The 20,123-nt window shown below is 41.9% G+C and overlaps 1 protein-coding gene across 2 annotated transcripts in view; it reads left to right on the plus strand.

Moving 5' to 3' along the window:
• Positions 1-1,717: 1,717 nt before the first annotated feature.
• galnt2 (UDP-N-acetyl-alpha-D-galactosamine:polypeptide N-acetylgalactosaminyltransferase 2) overlaps positions 1,718-20,123 on the plus strand; it is a 42,833-nt gene continuing 24,427 nt past the window's right edge. The window contains exon 1 of one of the 2 annotated variants that reach the window (XM_035629095.2): positions 1,718-2,126. In XM_035629095.2, the coding sequence (XP_035484988.1) occupies positions 2,031-2,126 (96 nt within the window). In that variant the 5' untranslated portion in view covers positions 1,718-2,030. The remainder of the gene's footprint in view (positions 2,127-20,123) is intronic. The other variant, XM_035629096.2, reaches the window with a different exon arrangement.

Genomic DNA, 20,123 nt, shown 5'->3' on the forward strand with positions numbered 1-20,123 from the left:
CTTTTTTTCCCAAGTCAACTGCTCTGGTCCCACATAAATACACAGTGACAATTTTAGGACAGTTTTGCTTATTAGATATGAGATTTTCTTTAAATATTGACTGTGGTTCGGAATCTTATTTTTTATTTTCAGTGAGTTTAAAGAAAATCCATAACCTAAATTTTTTCATTACTCTCAATATTGTGTTTTCTTTACTTCATTGCTAAGGGAACCCCCACTCATAAACTGTATCATATGCTATTTTGTCTAAAAATAAATAAATATCCATATCATGGTATCCCATATTATAAACCTTAATGAGATCAGGGCGTGGCCCACATCAGACACCGCATCTGTAAGTGATCTTTAATGATTTCTCTGACTTTTGGAATAAAATCAAGACTAATCAAAATACTGGAAAGGACATTTAAAGAAAACTTGCACTGCAGCAACCACCTGCTAAACAGTTACTTATACATTCATAGATTTTCCCTCCAACCCAGGGAGTCCAGTAATTCTGAGGTAATAGTTGAATTGTCGAATCAACTCCAGGACCCGACATGTGTGATCCAGACTGGTCTGACAACAGAAGTGTGACGCAGATGATTTGCTGAGACTCTGCATAAGCAGACCCACTTCAGGAAGAGGTGGTACATACATCAAGAGCTGAGAAGCTCCTGTTGACTGCTGCGAGTTTGTAAAAGTTTGGTTCGTTCTTTTACTTATTGCTAACTAACATTTCATGTTATTATTGACTCCTCTGCTGATTATTTTCTTGATGAATCATTTAAATAGAGGGCGAAAAGCCCATCCATCCCACCATCCACCTAAACCTCAGTGCAATGTCATGCTCATTTTGTCTTTATTCGAAAAACCAAAAGATACTAAATGAACTGAGAATGTTTTGTCAACTATTGTTTCCAGTCTCAAGAATTGAGTCTCATGTTTTGAGTCAATGTAGGTGAGCAGCCCTTAAAGTGCTGAGAGACAAGGACAAGTGGACATCTATAATTCCATGACTCCACTGACACTCCTCTCAATTAACCTCTTGTTTGGTCCAATTAAGATGTCCACATGAGATAAGCAGCCAATGATCACAGCTGAGAAGTTGGAGCGCAGGACTGTGTGCTGTTTGATCCAAATTGATTCAAAGAACAATTTGATTATCAATATAGCTGCAGATTTGTCTGACGATAAGTAATCCATTGATCAATTACTGTAAATATGATTTACCTCTCTCTCTCTCTCTAGTTATATATATATATATATATATATATATATATATATATATATATATATATATATATATATATATATATATACTAAAACATATCAGACTAACTTATGTACAGAATTATATATTTATATCATATACAGATTTATATCTCTTCCCCAGTATAAGTTTACTTTGCCACATCCTGACCACATGGTTGAACAGGAGAGTAAGCAACAGGAAGAGGCAGGAAATGGAAAAAGGAAAGGAAACTAAAATATCACAAGTACCTTATCTAGTTTAGATAGGAGAACCAGAGAAAGACAAAGCCTTTGATTTATCCCATGTAACCCTGGTTACAGTGTCTCTGGCGCCCCCGGTGGCTCCTCTGAGCACACGCGGCTCCACAGCAGACAGCGAAATCATACAACACGATGATCACAGTTCCTCTCCCACAGCCACATTACTGACATTTTACAACTTCACATTTCCTCCAGGCACCGTCCCCAGCCCCCACCCCCCGCCCCTCGGCTGCAGCGCGGAGCCGCACGGCACGGCACGGCACGGCTCGACTCGCAGGCAGAGCCAGCTCGGGCCCTCCTCCAGGGCTGCGTGAGCCGGCGTTTGATTGGATTAGAGTCGGCTAGCCTTTGCCCTCTAACCTCGCCGATGTTGGTTGGCTGCTTCCTGCTCCCTCCGCTCCCCCCGACCGACTGAAGCCTGCCGAAGCCGCACGGCGAAGCGCCCCGCACGGACACAGCCCGACCGGAGCCGAGCCGAGCCGAGGAGCGCCACCCGACACACGCACACGGGCGGGCGGGCGAAGACCGAGGCAGCCATGCGGAGGAAATCGAGGATATTGTTATGTTTTGCGGTGCTGTGGGTGTTGGGAATAGCCTACTACTTCTACTCGGGGACAGCGCTGAGTCGAAAGGTAGGTCCCCCCCCCCCGTGTCCCCCGTGTCCCCCGTGTCCCCCGTGTCCCTCGCCGCGCTCCGTCCGCGGGTCCGTGTGGACGTCTCCCTGCGGGACAAAGCGAAGATGCAGCGGTGTGATTTGTGGCTGCGATGCCTCTTCGCCTCTCCTCGGGGCTTTTACCTCTTCGGCTGCACCGATGCTGTGAGCGGCGAGATGAAGGGGCCTGCTAGTATCAGTGGGCAGGCATTGATTCGCTGGCGATGAGTGCGGACAAGGGCAGCGGGCTGTCGAGGCTGGCCGCCGGTCGGCGCGCACAGACCTCCCGCCGCGCCGGCGATCGCCTTTTCCCGGGGCGCAGCGCGTCCGCACCGGGCAGACTGTCAACCGCCGCCCGGCGCCCGGTTCATGCGACAGCAGCGTTGAAGTGAAGGCAAGCCGAGGGATTGTTATTAATATTGGTAGCTGGCCTGGCTCGCAGGGCCGGGGGTGGAGGGGGCGTGTGTGTGAGGGGGGGTCGCCCGTAGAGCGCGTCAGCACAAGCTGCGGCTGCTGCCTAGACACGAGCAGAGATCAGGAAGTGGTGGTGCCGATAGACGCCGGCTCGACTGTCAGGACACCAGTTCACATTCGCTTGTTGTTCCTTTTGCCTTGAGGAAGGAAAGCCAACCTTGGTTCGGTTTACACTCAGTGTGGTGGCGACCAGGTTGAGTGTCTGATGCTGTGGGGAATCATTCAGTCGTTTGAAACGCGTCACTGAGCTCAAACTAACTGTGTAACTCAACAGTCCTGCAAACAAAAACCATCCTGCTGTTGGAACTGTTTCAGAGATTCAACCTATTGTTTTTAATATTTCAGGTGTCCCATTTATACCAATCATTAGGGACTGCAATTAAAAACTACAGTTGCAACAAATTAGTCAATTGACAAAAAAAAATATATTAACTGATTAAATGTTTAAGCATGTGAGGCCTCTAGCTTCACAAATCTGCCTTTCCTTTTATGATCTTTTATGAAATGATAGTACATTTGTTATTTTGAATAGACTGTTGAGCATGTTTTTTTATAATAATCTTTATTTTCAGATGTTTTATAGAGCAAATGATTCATTGAGAATGACCTGACAGGTGAGTAGCAGCCCTGTTACTGGCACGTGTCGGTATAAACTGCACAATTCAACTGCATCACAAACTGCTGCCTCACAAAACGACCACACAGCTCACCACTAAACAGTTTTGACACTAACTGAACCATTTAAACTTCACCAAGGTTGGATGGATTGCAAGGCGCTGTTCTGTTAGACCATCAGTTTCAGCTGCGTGCACCAGCAATTTGTTTCTTCAGCAACACAGCAGTTTATTCCTACATCTCTTGTTTGTTGTCTGTTTGTGTGTCAATTAGTTGGTTTGCTGCAACTTCTTCAACTGATAGGACTTTATTGTCGCGCTACAAGTACCAGAAGTCAGTAGAAGTTTGCAAGTAGTAGAGTAGTAGTTAGTGATAATGTAGTAGAGTAGTAATTATACTAGTAATAATGATAGTAGCTGGTAAAATTGACTTGGGGGTGTATATGAAGGTATGAATTTGAATCTTTATATGTCAGGCCTGCACATGTTAAAGTGTCATATGTGAATTTTAATCAGAGGAGTTAGACATGTTGCTGTTGTAGACAATCTTCTCTGTGTGTTTGTGTGTGTGTGTGTGTGTGTGTGTGTGTGTGTGTGTGTGTGTGTGTGTGTGTGTGTGTGTGTGTGTGTGTGTGTGTGTGTGTGTGTGTGTGTGTGTGTGTGTGTGTGTGTGTGTGTGTGTGTGTGTGTGTGTGTGTGTGCGCCCATCCAGCTTGTGCTAAATGTCAGTGTGTATCCTGCTGTTTGTCTGTATGACGTCCTCTGCACAAGCAGTTGTGTACACTGCCCAATTAACCCGTCTAGATTTGGTTGTGTTTGCATGTGTTGGTGTGCGAGAAGGTCATGTGCGTGTTCCACCTGTCTCTTGTCTCGCCCCTATCTTTGCCCCTTGTTTGCTTTGCTCCAGTCAACCAGAGCAGCCCTCTTACTTTTCCATTAGGCTGATAGCTGTGTGTGTGTGTGTGTGTGTGTGTGTGTGTGTGTGTGTGTGTGTGTGTGTGTGTGTGTGTGTGTGTGTGTGTGTGTGTGTGTGTGTGTGTGTGTGTGTGTGTGTGTGTGTGTGTGTGTGTGTGTGTGTGTGTGTGTGTGTGTGTGTGTGTGTGTGTGTGCGCGCGCGTGCGTGCGTGGTAAGGGGGTCAAAGTGACACTCGTGATAAACAACTTTCTCTGGAGTGGGTTTGTGGGCAGGATTAATCTGGTGTTGGGATGATCGGATGCACCTGGCTAGTGTCTTTACACAGAGGGAGATATAATCTGTTTAAACAAAGGTGGTTCTGCACCACAGGTAAAGTGTTGTTTTCAACCTCACCTTCTTCTTCTTTGAAAGACCCATTGAACAATTTCTCTCTTAAGTCAATAAGCAAACGTTGAAGCTATAATTTAGTGAACCTGTCAAAAGCACTCAAGGCTCAACGTAGATGGACTCAATTCCCTGGACCTAGACCCAATGAGACAATTGTAAAACCAAATTCAAAGGTGTTAAACAATGCCTTATACCTATGCTTCTGTACATCCTTTTTACAGATATTTCTTTTTCTGCCTTTTAGGGTTGCAGTCAACATTTATTTAAAGCTAGTGAAAAGGAATTTGTCTTCACATTGCTTGATGTATCTGACCAAAAGAATTTACTGTTATAGAAAAACAGTACATCTTCACATTCGGGAGTCTGGAACCAGAGAATGTTTGTGACATTTAAAAAATAAATAAATCACTTGAATGATTTATTATTGAACATGTATCGTAATCACTGTCCTGCTGGTCGAGTAAGTGGCTACTTAATCGACTGCCACGGACACTTTGAGTGCTAGTGCCCTTGACATCATCTCCTAATAATGTCATGCACAGGTCTTCAGTGACCTCCCTATTGTTCCTTTCCCTTTTCATTTTGTTACTTCTCATGATGACAGATATGTAAATTTGGAAATTATGTGAATCTAATTATGGAACAATGTTGATAGGTTTCAACACATGGACAAACATGTTCCAAGTGTGGTTCACGAGTTCTTTCATTCATTAGTTAGACCTATGACGATTTGCCTAGTGTTGAGTGGTGCAAAGGAAAAAAGAAAATCTTGAGCAGTGGTTGGATTTTTAACAGAGAAACTTGTAGCGCACATTTCAGCAACAAGCCCCACTTACTGTTCACAGATACTGCTGAAATCCAGCTTTACACCACACAAAGCTACACGTCGTAGCCTTTCTGCCCCACAAGCATTTTGGGGAATTCAGAGTCCAGCAACTCTGAGCTGAGCTATCATGGCAGCTAATTCAAATTCCCACTTATGAATAATCTTGAAGGACAGTTACTGTACCAGGGGTTGGTTCTACCCAGGGGTGTAGCACTAAATTCTTGGCCCTATAAATAAGCAGTCTCGGTGGGCAGCTATGATGCTTTTGTAAGTGGGGAGTTGGGCCCTCAGTATTTTGAAATACATAGTTCAGTCTCTCAACCAATGTATTCAGGCCCTCCCACACATACACACACTGACACACGCACACACCCATGACGTGGTGGTTCTTTAGTTCAAAGCTCTCACCAAATAGCATTATCAGTTCAAAAGTATCCCATTTGGAAGAGTGTCCCTCTTGTCTGAGTGCCAACTTCAGAGACACTTTTTGAACACAGTATCCATACCTGTAAGCCATCACACAAAAAAGGAACTCTGCCATTCCTGACATATTCCTTTAAGTTTTTTGGTAGGGCAATAAAACAAGGACTGACATGTCATGTGTCTCCCTCGGTCAAGAGCAAACCTTTTGTACAAAACCTTTCACATATCTTCGATCTGAAATTTCAATAAGTGAGAAAGTATCTCTTTAATTAGTGTACACAGTGATACAAGGTGTTCTTGCGCATTTTGAGGTTTACTGGCCTCAATTCTAACTGATGTGCCGTGTAAAAAGAAATGATTTGAGCTTCCATGTGTCCATTCTCTCATATGATAAACTCAGCACAAGTATGGGTATTTTATAAAGTCACTGTCATACTAGAAATCTTTGCAACAAGGCTCATGATAGTCAAATGAATTCATATTCTCAACCCCTTGCATCGGTTCAAAATTGGAAATACTGTACCTTTCTACATTTGTATGATGGTAACTGCTAAGAGTCTGCTCCTTTCATGTAATCACATAATGTGTATTTTGTACATGTATATGTGTAGTTGATAGACGAGGTGGACAGGCTGGGTCTTTCTGTGTGGAATGTCTAAAGACATGCAGGTTTGGTTCATAGGCGACTATAAATTGCCCATCACTGTCAATGTGAGCGTGGGTGGTTGTTTGTATCTCGATATATTGAGACAGATTGGTGTAAACCAAGGACAGGTCCCAATGTCAGCTGGGATTGGCTCCAGCTCCCCATCCAACCCCGACCCTTAAAAGATAAGCAGTATAGCTAACAGATGGACAGTTAATGGGCTGAAAGAGAAGTTTCCCCTCTTCTCGTCTTCCATACAAAGCACACAGTGGGTATCTCGAATGACAGAAAACTTTGGGAGACACCCAGCAGCTGGACTCGGTACAAACCCACGTATCTGTAAGTGCGTTGTTGTACACTGGAGGATAATGTTGCAAACACAAGCCTGTTGCCTCATTAAAGTCTTCCTTGTTGGACGAACCTCAGAGGGATTTTTTCCTGCCTGCTCTTAAGAAGCCAACGTCCCACTGTTCAGTGTACTTTTCCTGCTAATCAGTGGTGTGAGAGCGGAGCTAAATGGCAGTTAGAGCAGGGTGGCACTGAACCAACAAACACAGACTCTATTAAGAAAGTTATCAGCTGTTTGAGCAATGCTATATATATAGTTGCAGGGATGGACCTTTTTTTTGCTTCAAACTCAATGTTTCCCAACAGGTTTTGTGAAATAAGATTCAAAGCCATCAGTAATTCTGTCAGTGCAAGCTTTTTAATGGTTACAACTGCCTCATAAGTAAGAGACCTTTAAAGACTACATTCACAAATGGTGTCAATTATACTTGTTGAAGCTACACTTTTTAGTGTTGCCAATGTTCCAGGATAAAGTCCTTTTCTCTGAACTTTTTTGATTTTCCAAAACTGAATTGGCAAGCATTTTTTTATTTTGGGTGGCAGCTGGCACCCCATGCCACCTCGGTAGATCCGCCCCTGGATAGACTGTTAATTACATTAACGCATAATTGGATTTATCAAAGTAGTTAACAGTGTGGTTCTTTTCCCCTAGGATAAGGTGTGTTGCCTGCTTTTGTCGAGATATCCTGTGTCACATGTCTCTTATAAAAATGTATATGAGGAAAGGAGTAAACACATTCAGAGCTCAGCTTTCATCCAAAGGTGGATCTCAGTGTTGAATTGCAAGTATTTGTCAGTGTGTTGTTATTAGCCAGAGGTTTGGATTGGTTTCTAGTCGGTGGTAGATGATTCAGCGCTTTCCTTCCAGCAAGCTGAAGAGCGGAGGAGCAGAAAATGGATCGTCTCAGTGGGGGATTCAGAGAGTTGATTATGCTGGCTGGTCCAGAAATCACGAGTGAAAGTTATAGTCTCTGTTATCTGGAGCTGTGGGCGCTCAGCTTCTGCCTGTCCCTGCATGTTTCAAACTATGGCTTTATCAATACATCTGTCTCTCATCGTGTGAGAACCCTAGTGTGACTTTACTGCCTCAAAGCATTTTGCTGTTGTAAAAGCAGAAATTGTTGAAATGTTTGAATATAACATTTTTCATTTAGTGACTGCAGAATGATGATATTGCATTATGGTTGTAGATTAGACTCTGCTTTGTCTCTGACCTGTTATTCAATGTGTAGTGTCCATAACAAGGTGAATGCTGACCCCTGCTCCTGGAGCACAGGAGTCTGCACACGTCTCTGTATCTGCATGATTTCAGCAAAGTCAGGACTGCACATGCATGCTTACAAACACACGTGCACACGCGCACACACGCGCACACACACCCACACACTGTTTTACTCAAGTTGTGTAACTACAGTACGGTAATCTAGCAAATAAACCTGTGGCTTTGGAACCACTTGAGGCCTTGGCAGGTCAATATGTTTATAATGCCAGAATACATTGTCATTTCAGCCAGCAAGCAGATCCATTATTGCTAACTAACTAAATGCAGCTCCACAGAGCAAAACACTTAATCAATAAAAGGCTTGAATTAAGCTGGAGTACCCCCAGGTACTGAATTCTTAGTTTTGTATTAACAGTGTTTTTGATAAAGATCAAATCTGACAGATGCTCAGCTAGGGATACGAAAAATATTTGGGTCTCTGTTTTTCAAGGGTTGTAGTTTAATGAAAACCCTCTTTTAAACCAAGGAGCAGATTCACTGTCACTTTAGTGTTGCACAATTTCATGGCCGGGAGGCCCAGGAGAAAGGCAGTGTTGTTCAGAAAGGGCTGCTCCACTCGGGCGGGGGAGTGCCTTGCTCAAAGGACAGTAGTACGTGTGTGTCTGGGGGGAAAGCTGTCAATCTCTGACGTTGCAGTCCTGTGCATCGGACTGCAGTTAGAGCGATACTGTAATTTTTAAAGAGTTTGGACCACAAGCCCACCTTCTAGACTGTATGGAACATATTATTAATGTGTTTATTTGATGGCTAGCCATTTACAACAGTAATCTTGCAAGTTCTTATTATTTTCACCATTGGTTAATCTGCCGAATGTTTTTTCAGTGGATGGATTAATTGATTTGTACATGAAATGTCGGAAAATAGGGACAGTTGCTCTCTATAACTTCCCCAAATCCAAGATGGTTTATTCATGTTGATTGAAATTTGCTTGTTTAAACTAGAAGTTTAAAACAGTAACGTAGTGAAGTGGGGTGGGGGGTGTCAAGCACAAATAAAGAGCCTTTTTTTTTCTCTTGCACCAAAAATGAACAGTAAAGCATACCATTTTCCTGCTTGTGCAGGTATGTAAGTATCTATGGCACTCGAGAACATAAGTCTAGACAGTCCTTGCAACAAGGACGGTAGCGCATAGGAAACAAAATCAATTACTGTAATTTTGAAAAAGAAAGTATGGGACTGGCGATAGTAAAGGTGGAACATTATGAGATCTGGGGGGGGGGGGGGGGGGGGGGGGGGGGGGGGGGGGGGGGGTTTAGAAAAAGAGAGTGGCTGAATCCAAAATGGGAGAGTGGTGAGTTGTGTCGGGTCTGGCAGCGTTTACTTCCTCCAGTCAGAGGGAGTTAGTTCTGATCTACCAGCCCTGAATCCAAATGACTGACCAGCCGTGGTGAACAGACAGACAGCTGTGGAGATACCAGCAAATAGACTGCGACATTGCCAAGAATGAAGACAAAATGTTTAGGTTGGCCTTTATAAAATAGTTTATATATTTTGATATGAAGCTGTCATTTTGCTGGACTTCATGCTCACCTGTGGAAAGCAGAAGTCCAGTTTTTACTGAGTTAATTTAGTCTCTTTCCGTCTCTTTTGGTCATTAGTTGGTTCCTTGTGGTTAAACATACATGCATCTGTGCGTGTGCGGCAAACTGCATTATTTTATTCTCATGATGATTTTCTTCCCTGTCAGACGACGTGCATTCATAGAAAAGTTGAAATGGATAAAGCTTTCTTTTGTTCAAGGGACAAGCGCTGAGACGAGCAATTCAAAGATCTGTTTTTTTCCCCCTTCACACGGAGCAAAACGGAGCAGCCCTCTTTTATTCAATTTGTCACTGAGACAAACTATTGTGGCTGTGTTATAACTTGGAAGTCGTTGTCCTCAGAACTCAGGTCGGCAGAAATCTGTGTTCCGGTTATCATGCAAAAATATTAAAGGAGGGCTGATGTGAAGCAGAGGTGGTCATGGTGATTTGCATGTGCCCTGTTTGTGGCAAGGACATTGAAATCATTAAACAAATGACAAGTGTAACCAAAATGTTCCCACGCTGCTGATTTGAATGTAGCCGGTGGCTCTGCAATCTCAGGGTTTTTATTCATCTTGAGCCAATTAAACCAGCTGAACTTTTAGTGCAGGTGTGACCACTCGATTCGTCCAATACACACACATTTGGGAGACAATAAAATAGGTGTTATGTGTAATATTTACAAAATATAAAGCTTGTTATAGTGTAATTATTTTTGTATTATTAGCAAGGTAATGTAACATGGACTCTTCAAGCTTTTTACAATTTTAGGTCCAAACCGAAAGTCATTTTCAGAACTCACTACTCTAATCCTTTTTTTAATGTTCATTTTCTTTTTAAAAAATAAGGAAAAAAAAGTTAAGATCTACCCTTGCAAGAGATGATGGGCTGGCCAAGCAAAAAGAATGTTGCGTTTGCTATAATTTGAAGTTGAAATTGCTCTTTATCTTTCACATTTTTAAAGTTCTGAATACAAACAGCCTATTTCACCATAAGCTCTACAGGGAATACTTTTGATCAACCTGTCTTTTGAAGGATACAATGTCTCTGTCTGGATGCTCCATCCACCCTACTCTCAGCTATTTGTTATCGCAAAGTGACAAAGCAAATACAATGTAGAGTGGATTGAGGCACATGAAAACAGGCATCCTGTCCACCAACCTCATCCTCCCCCGGAAACATTCACAGTAGATGTGTGTGGATGTGTCACATGTGGGCCACAGAATCCCGATGACAACTTTGTGCACTGGCCTCCGTGTCAATATAGGTTTATCTTTATATACTCTATCTCTTTTTCTTTTTTCTTTTTTTTACATTCCCTCTGGGCTGGATAAAAAAAATTAGAACACAATAGTAAGAAATTACTTTAGTATATAATCACTTCTGCCAACAAAGGAAATCAAACGGTAAAATACAATGTTTGGTGCATGACACAATCTCTACTTTATTTCAGATGTTAAGTATTATTTCATACATGATTCATGAAAGATAATACTGAAAGGCTTCAGAGAAGGTATGGACGAGGGCCAGTCCATTAGGTGGGTTTAATGGTGATCGCAGCAGCACCGCAAACTCACTTTGGAGATGAAACTCAGCAACTCTAAGTGATTTTTGAAATGGAAAAAATTTCCAAATATTGTCTGGCCTTGTGCCAAAGTGGTGGGAAGACAGATTTTTTTAACACTGGTCTAGTGGGAGGTGTTAACTTGTCACACTGCATCTCATCCTGTCCATTCATTAATGAACTGGTTGTTTCAGCTATCTTGTGAGATTAGTCTACCAAAAAACACAGTTAACACACGCTATTTGTGATCTACTTTGTCTTCCACACGTTTCTTCAGTTTCATATGTGCCTTTTCTTCTTTGCTTTATGAAGTCTCTGCACCAGTTGCACCATCAATTTTTCATTGAAGTGATTAGAGGCCGCATAAACTTGGCATGGCTCCTCAGCCTATTCTGTTACTTGGTGGTATTAATCATAAACCTCAGGTTCTGGTGTCCGCCTGTCAGGATAAATGAGCAAAGATTTTCTTTTTTTGCCTCGTCACCATTTTTCACTCTTGTTAACAGCTGACTGAAATAAAAAAACACTCCAAACACTTAAAAAGTTGCCAAATCTACAGATAAGTTAATAATATTATTGGCCAATACTAGTAAAGCAAAAGCTTGTAAAGTCTCCTTTTCTTTTCTTTTTTTTTTACAAGATGTTGAAATAGGTTTCAGGAAGCAGAGTTGCAGAGTTGCAGACTTAGCTCTACTGGCTTTTTCCAGTTTACAACAAGGAAGAATCAGTGTGAATGGAGGTTTGAATGACTTACTGTCTAAAGTCGAACTCGTCACTGGAACATGATCAGCGATTTACATTCTGTATGAGTAAGCATCACAACCAAATGGATACAAGTGGATAAAATAATTAGAGTGCCTTGGTGTGTTTGTGTGTGTGTGTGCGTGTGTGTGGGTGTTTTTTGACCACAGCATGTCCTCCCACTTTGCCAGCTTTTCCTGTGGCCTCGTCTCTCCTCTCAGGGACACGTCAGCAGTTTTAGGAATTTTGTGTTTGCATCTCAGACTGTTAAGCGTTTATATGCCAACTTATTACTGTATTTGGCAACACAACATTTTTAAAAGTTGCTGCGTCGGACCTGGATGACTCGAATATCTGTAGTGGGGAAAAAAGAAGCTTGAGTGCACCATGAGTAGGAGACATCTGTCCAAGTGGTTGAAATTCTGTTGGAAAAAACCCTAAGAGTCAAATCATTTGCAGAAGTAAATAGTCAGCGAATAGTCTGGTGTTTAAAAACAGACTGCTACTGTATTGCATATTCCCCCGGTGACAGAAACCTCAGTCGAGGCCGTTCTGTAAAAATAGACACATGCATTTACAAATTTAACATACAAGTAAAGTATGCCCGCCTCTGCTTTAACATAAACCCTCCATTTTAACTCCGACTCTGTCCAGACGTCCTCTGTGCAGAGGTTTATGTGTAACAGTGTTTCCTCCAATGCCAGGCTAATTCTGCTGCCTCAGGACTGTAGAGCCTGCGCCAGTTGTAATTGTATGACTTCATGTAAAGTGATTTATGGTAGGAAATTCTTTGTTACTGCAAATAAGCAGCTGCACCCGTCAGTTCACTCAGGAATACCACTGCTGCCAATGAGCAGTTTGCAGCTTAGCGGCAAATACTGAAACGTATTCAAAGCGGACTTCTCTACTATAGCGACATTTTTAAAGATAATTGACTGTGTTTAGGTTCCCTATACTGGCCATATGATAATGAGTAAGAAATTGAGTTCATTGTGTGCTCCTGTCTTGAGGTAAGTTAGGACATTAGTGTGTCGTCCTAACTAGCAGGAACCAGGCAAGGGGCCCTTTCATACTTCATTATTCTGTTGGCCAGAGACTGAGTCATGCCGGGCAGCAGGGTCTCAGCAGTGCCTGGTTCAGAAGTACTGATCCAATGTTGAGCGCCAGAGCCGAGTGTCGCAGCAGCGGACGAAAGTGAGTCACCACGACACTCTTCATTGCGCCGCCCTCGTTTCCATCAAACCTCTCTATTTTAACCTCACTATACTTGTTTTTTTTAGAGATATTTTTTATGCTTTATTGATAGTTCATAGTGAATACAGGAAACGGGGGGCGGAGGGGGGGGGGGGGGGGTTGGGAGGACATAGTGGCCAGAGTCGGAGCCAGAGTCGGTGGCCAGAGTCGGAGTCAAACCCATGGCCGCTGCAGGAGGACTCCAGCCTCCGGTGGGGCGCGGGTGCTACCAACTGAACTAACCGGCAGCCCGTGTTTTTATTTATTTTTTTACATTTTTTTTAATAGTTTGTAAGATTTTCCCCTGCATTTCTCTTTGTGCACTGAAGCAGCTTTAAAGAAAAAAGTGCATAACTAATAATTGATTAAATATAATTATCGACGGTATTAAAAAAAAAAGAAAAACACAAAGCACATCAAATAAAAAAATAAAGTATAGGTCGTGTAAGCTAAGCAGATAAATAAAGGGTTCATGCTGTTTATGATTAAGTTAATTAAGTCTAATATTTTATTTATTGTATTATACAACTGCGACTAAATAGCTTTATTTTGCAATACAAGAACAATGCCGTTCTTTCTATTTCATCTTTCTCTCTACATGGACCCTCAGCGAGTGTGATTAGCTCTGGCTTGTCTGGGTTTGTAGCTTAAGCCTCAGTCTTTTAGCACATCAACATCATGAATGCATCCCTCACATCCGTATTGAAAAAAACCAACTGTGTGTGTGTGTGTGTGTGTGTGTGTGTGTGTGTGTGTGTGTGTGTGTGTGTGTGTGTGTGTGTGTGTGTGTGTGTGTGTGTGTGTGTGTGTGTGTGTGTGTGTGTGTGTGTGTGTGTGTGTGTGTGTGTGTGTGTGTGTGTGTGTGTGTGTGTGTGTGTGTGTGTGTGTTCAGTCCCCTGACTCAGGGCTTATTTATGTTAAACTCTCCAACAGGCCATATGGTAATGCACTTTTACCCTTCCTCTCTTCCACCCTTTCTTTTCCTTCTATTTCCCTTCTCCTGTGCTTATTTGCTTTTTCTTGTGTGTTCCTGTCTTTCACAAGCACACTTTTTCCCCCTCTTCGCTGGTCATTCTTGCTTTGTTAAACTATTTGTTTTTTTTATATTTTAAATTTAGATAGCTCGTTCTTTTGAATCAGTCAGCTGATTACCCAGGGAGCCAATTAGGAAAACACAGTAACCGAAACGCATTATTCTTGTCATGTACAGATACGCCAGGAACAGGCCTGTGACCCACTTTGGGGCCCTAACCCACAGTTTTAGAAACCACAGACATAAAGAGAGTAACAGCGTATCATGTGCTCTCGGGCCAACAGGGCCTCATGCCTTTTTCTGTGGCTCTGCATTTCTGCCTTAAAAGGTAGGTTTGATTTATCTGTGCTTTCTTCCTGGTGGGGGTGGAGCAGGAGTGATTGTGTTGGACCCCATCAAGATGGGCTAAGAATAGCTAAACCATCCGACAACTAATCTTGGGTTTGGTTTTAAAATGGATTGTTTCATGCTCTCTCTGCTGCATGTCATTATGACCTGGAGCGTAACGTCACGCTGGAGATGCGGCCAATCATACACTTTACACACGCAGGTACAGCCAGCTGCGAGGGGAACTTCGTGAAAGAGTACCGTATGATAGACTGTCGGGCTTTGTATCACTCTCTGTATTTGTAAATGCATGGACTGTGACATTGTACAGTCTGCTTTCTGTCAGCGTTGTGTGTTCCTGACAGTGCATCTCACCTCAGCGTCTTGAGATTCTCACAGGTCAGAGTTCACCATCGCACCCTGCCCGTGAATGAATTACCCACCAATGTGTAAGAGCAGCACAAGGATCCGGAGCCGTAAACAGCGAGTAACGATGGCTGCGTGCAATGCTTCGTGTCAGCCAGCTGATTAAAATGTATGACCGAAGCCAAATGAAATCAAACTTTCTAAGCTGAAATGGCAGGATTGAGATAAATTGTGGCACCAGAGAATTTGTATTCCTGCTGAACTGAAGTCTGTGTTGTTTCTGTTTCTGTTGTTGGCAGATAACTGAGCTCTCACACTCTATTACTTACAGTTCTCACGTTTCCAAGAAACAGAGACACGCTAGAAATGGGATCAAACTCTGTTATTGCACTGTTGCTCTGTGTTTCTCTGTGACTGTTCACTTAATAACTCAATTTGTAGCAGATTTAGATTCTTGTATTTTGCTGCCTTTATTTGTTGTGACACATTGTGGCATGATTAAGGTAAAGATCAGCTCTTAACTACAGCTCAAAATTCTAAATCAACCAGATTTCCAGTAATGTTCACATCCACGCAGTCAGACATTTGGCTACATATGGACTGTATTCGTGTCAGCACACACCCAGTGTAGTAATGTCTGATTCTGCTGTCTGTTGTTTGGACTGTTTTGCTGTACTGGCACTGTCGGGGGGGAAGCAGACTGTTAATAGATCCAACATATGCATCACATTACATTTACATTGCTGAGTTTTACTCTTTTTTTTTAACTGTTGGAGCAGGAACCACAATATCCTCAGCAGTTATTCTGCTGGGTTTACACTTTTAAGTGTAATTGGACCGTCCTTTCAAAGAAATACAGTTGTTTGCAGTTGTTCTGTGTGCTGCATAGTGCAGCATCATGCTGCATTCTTTACTTATCCTATGTAATATTAAGCCATTTTTCTGGCTTTTTGCATTTCACAGGTATAATACAATGATAAGCATCCTTTTCAAATGTGCCACTGCCAACCATTTATGATTATTGAATATAACTATGTACAATGCACCTTGAAACCAGAGCACACCCCTGTACTTTCAGACCGTCCATAACAATGGCTCGATAATAATATGTCACCGTCTGTTTTACTTAAACAGTCTCAAAATGAGACATGCACTTTGCAAAGCTGTTTCAGAGGCCCTCTGCCATGACTAAACATACATGAATAGATACAAAATGGTTTCAGAAAAGTTGCAGAACAAGAGCTTGAGTGTGTAATTAACCTTCATTAAAAGTCTCACATCTGCTCCCCTTCTGTGACACAAACCTGCCATGTTTCCAGCTGAAAGTCTGTTCTATAACACACAGAAACATGACACACTCGCATCAAACAGCACAACCAGTACCAGATGTGTTCATGATGGACAAAAAGAATACTACACCAACGCACAAAAAAACAAGTGTTTAGAAACCAGTGTTTGTTGAGTAAAGGAGCAGTCCATCAAATCTTACACCTCATTTACACATAAAGACCAGTTCACTTGTTGTCACTTGGTACTATCAAGTCTGAGAAAGCAACCCTGATAATGCCATAGTGATGTCATCAGGGTATCATCTCAGATTGGGCTTGGAAAAAACAGAAAACCAGACAGTTTTAAAAGATATGGTCTTTGATTAAAGACCTGAGGTTTGATTTCCATCTGTCTCTTGCTCGTCCCACCAAATGTATCATATCATCGCAATGCTGCATCTCCACACTCCCCCTTTCTCAATGAGTACGTGACTTTGATTTCAGGACATCCTGCAGCATGTTTCAGCAGTCAAGTTTTGTCACCAACATTCGTACATTACTGTTGGAATAATTCCCATTGGATAATCATAGATTTTATTCCAACAGTAATCATAGATCTGACCTGCTGATCTGTAGCACTGTGTACAGGCTGCATGACTGAAAGGCTGCATTGGTGATTTTAGAGGATGTTATTGGTGCTGGGCCAAGGATGGAACAAGTCTTGTTTATGTCCAAACAGGATTGTGACGACATCCATTAGTTCATCCTCCCACAGTGCGAGTTAGAATCCAGCGCTTGCACGTGTGCTCAGTTTAGCAATTGATGTGTATGAGAAGTAATAATGTGTATGTAGACTTTTAAAATGTAGAGCAAAGGTTACATGTCTACATTTCAACATTCAGTCTTGAATTTACATAAACAATGATGCAACACATTCAACATGGTCATGTAGAGGAAACTGAGAGACTGTAAATGTTGGCTTTGGTTCAGCCTAAACACACATACACACACACACACACGTACACACGCACACATACACATACACACGTACACACACACACACACACACACACACACACACACACACACACACACACACACACACACTGCAGCGTTTGCTTATCACCATTGCCCACATCCACATGTGATACCCATTCACGAAAAAAATGCACCCTCCTGCTGGCTTGCACTAAACCTTGTATGGGAAAGAAAATATTTATAGATTTAAAGCTCATTCCTGTACCACACACACACACACACGCACACACACACACACACACACACACACACACACACACACACACACACACACGGTATGAGGTATGAGGTAATGTGCAGTGTAACGGTTTCAGCCCTGTAAGTTATTTTGATCTTTGTGCCTTTTTTTGTTCAAACCCCCTCATATTGTCTTCAAAATACATCAGGAGCTGTAATTTTCCCAAGTCATCCCCATTACCATGTTCTAAACAATTAAAGTAAAGCACTTCCATCATTTAGATTCTCTTAAAGAAAGAAGGAACATTTCTGGCAGTAGTAATCACCACTGCTATGGTTGATGAAGGAGTCACCATCCTGATCTACATTTTGCTTCTGCTGACCCACTCAGATGATTCAGCACTTGACTCACCCCCCCCCACTTTTTTTCTCCTCCCCCATCTTTCCTCATCTCATTTTGGATTTCCTCTTTTCGTGTCTCCAGCAGCGCCTCCCCTCCTTTTATGAAAATTGAATTTGAACCTGGCCAATTATATGGAGTCATTTGTTCAAATTATATCTCAATCTCCTGCTGTCTAACAGCAGGGGAATGAGCAGCTTCCACAATGCTGAATCATCATTATTACCGCCAGGTGAAAATTTGACAAACGATTTTAGGAACGGAAATTGGACATTTTTGTTTTTAGTCTGGTCAGAGTGCTACGTCTTCAGCATATAATGGATCATATTTTAATTCAGTTGGAATGATGAAAAGCACATGATAACTGCAGTGACTTATTGGGCTGTGTCCCATCCCCATTTCTTCCTACCTCAGTGGTTCTGTCAACAATCAGCTGTTCTCGCCAGCTTTCCATTTTCTATTCTATTGAATTTGTTCCCAATTTTTATCCATCTCTTTCATGTCCTTGTGAACTCCTCGACAGAAACACAGAGGGACCTATCTCTGCCCCTCTGAACCTGTGTGTGTGTGTGTGTGTGTGTGTGTGTGTGTGTGTGTGTGTGTGTGTGTGTGTGTGTGTGTGTGTGTGTGTGTGTGTGTGTGTGTGTGTGTGTGTGTGTGTGTGTGTGTGTGTGTGTGTGTGTGTGTGTGTGTGTGTGTGTGTGTGTGTGTGTGTGTGTGTGTGTGTGTGTGTGTGTGACACAACGGTACATGTAACTGACACCATGAACCTGAGCTCTATTTATTGTGCCTGTTGAACCATCACTGATCGACGGGGAGGCAGATGAATTTCTTGGGCTTGGTGAACAGACCTCACGAATCATTTTACTTATTAATTGTCATGACTTGGTCAAACACGACAAAGGTCATTGTTTTACGAAAATAAGTTTAATTTGGACAAATGTATGCAATATGTATATTTGTATATTTCATTGTTTCTGAAGGAATGTAATATGTTGTTTTATAACTCGCTGTACATTTTTTACAGCTTAATTGCCTTAATCACCTTGGGTTTAAGGGAAATTGTACTTTTATTATGTATGCTAAAGCATCAGTTAATTAGAGAACAATTACCAGTTTGGTGGATTATGGGTAAAAAAAATTTAGAATTTAGAAACTAAATTCCTAATTTTCAGCTTGATACAAAAATTATGGCTGCGACAAACTAAACATTATCTTAATTTGTGAATAAGAGACCCTCGTAGTTTATACTTGCATGTTCTAGTCATTCTTCAAATGACCTCTCTCTGTTGTCCACATAAATATTTGATGCTCACTGTTACTCTGTAAGGCCTTCAACATTCCCCGGCCTCCTCTTTTATTAGCATGTAGTAAGTGAATTTGAAATGAATCAAGCCCAAACCTGACCCAGAATATGAGAGTGGACTGCACGAACGTCAAAGAAAAAAATACAGCAACATATCTCTAGTCAATAAATACCTTGGCCAATAACTGCTTATCGTGTTGCGTAACGGTGGATTTAGTCTTTCAGTGAAACTCTGTGTCAAAATGTTTTCCTACCTTCCCCCTTTTTAATAGCAGTGTGTGTGGGACATGCGCTAAAATGTCAACTAATGTAAATCATCTGCTGTTAGGAAATACAACTGTTAGGAAGTCTCATGTGTCAAAGTACTCTGTTTTATAGGTTCATCCGTCTAACCCTGCTCCCCCCTGATGCAGACTTGGTTACTTTCTGTACTCCATCACCTGACCTGCATATTGTTGCCATAAAAATATAAAGAAAACTGCTTATCATTTTCTTTTTTCTGTATGGGCCCGAAATATAAAAGTTGCTATTGCATAGGGTAAAGAAAACTTGTGAATCTTGACAGGAAGATGCAGCTGTGACATTTTTGGTATTTCTGCCCAATGAAGCGATTATCAAATTAGATACAACAAATCCTTTTTGCTTCAGTGAAAATATCCACGCCCCAATGCATACTGTTCTTTATTGTCCATTTTACTCTAAATAGACCATAATTTACAAAAATGAACATCATGTTGTATTGAAGAAAACTGTGAAACTAGAAAATGAGACTATAGCTCCTCAGGATAATGTTTACTGGCATTATAGATCAAGTGGGAAGTAGTCATTTTCTTATTTGCAACCAATGGAGGCAACCTCTGCTGGTCATTCCAGAGAATACAGGCCTATAAGGCACTTTCGCATTGACTTCAGGAGCTGGACAATTATACAGTATGAGACAAATAATGTATTTTGAACATTACAGCATGTAAACCTATTCTGGTAGACCCCAAATTAAAATGATGAACCTGTAATGTTTAAAACATAGGCCCTTTAAGTACATCCCTTTGTCATCTAATAATTGACAAAACAGTGAAAGATACACA

The sequence above is a fragment of the Scophthalmus maximus genome, chromosome 4, assembly GCF_022379125.1.
Source record: "Scophthalmus maximus strain ysfricsl-2021 chromosome 4, ASM2237912v1, whole genome shotgun sequence".
In the NCBI taxonomy this organism is placed as follows: Eukaryota; Metazoa; Chordata; class Actinopteri; order Pleuronectiformes; family Scophthalmidae; genus Scophthalmus; species Scophthalmus maximus.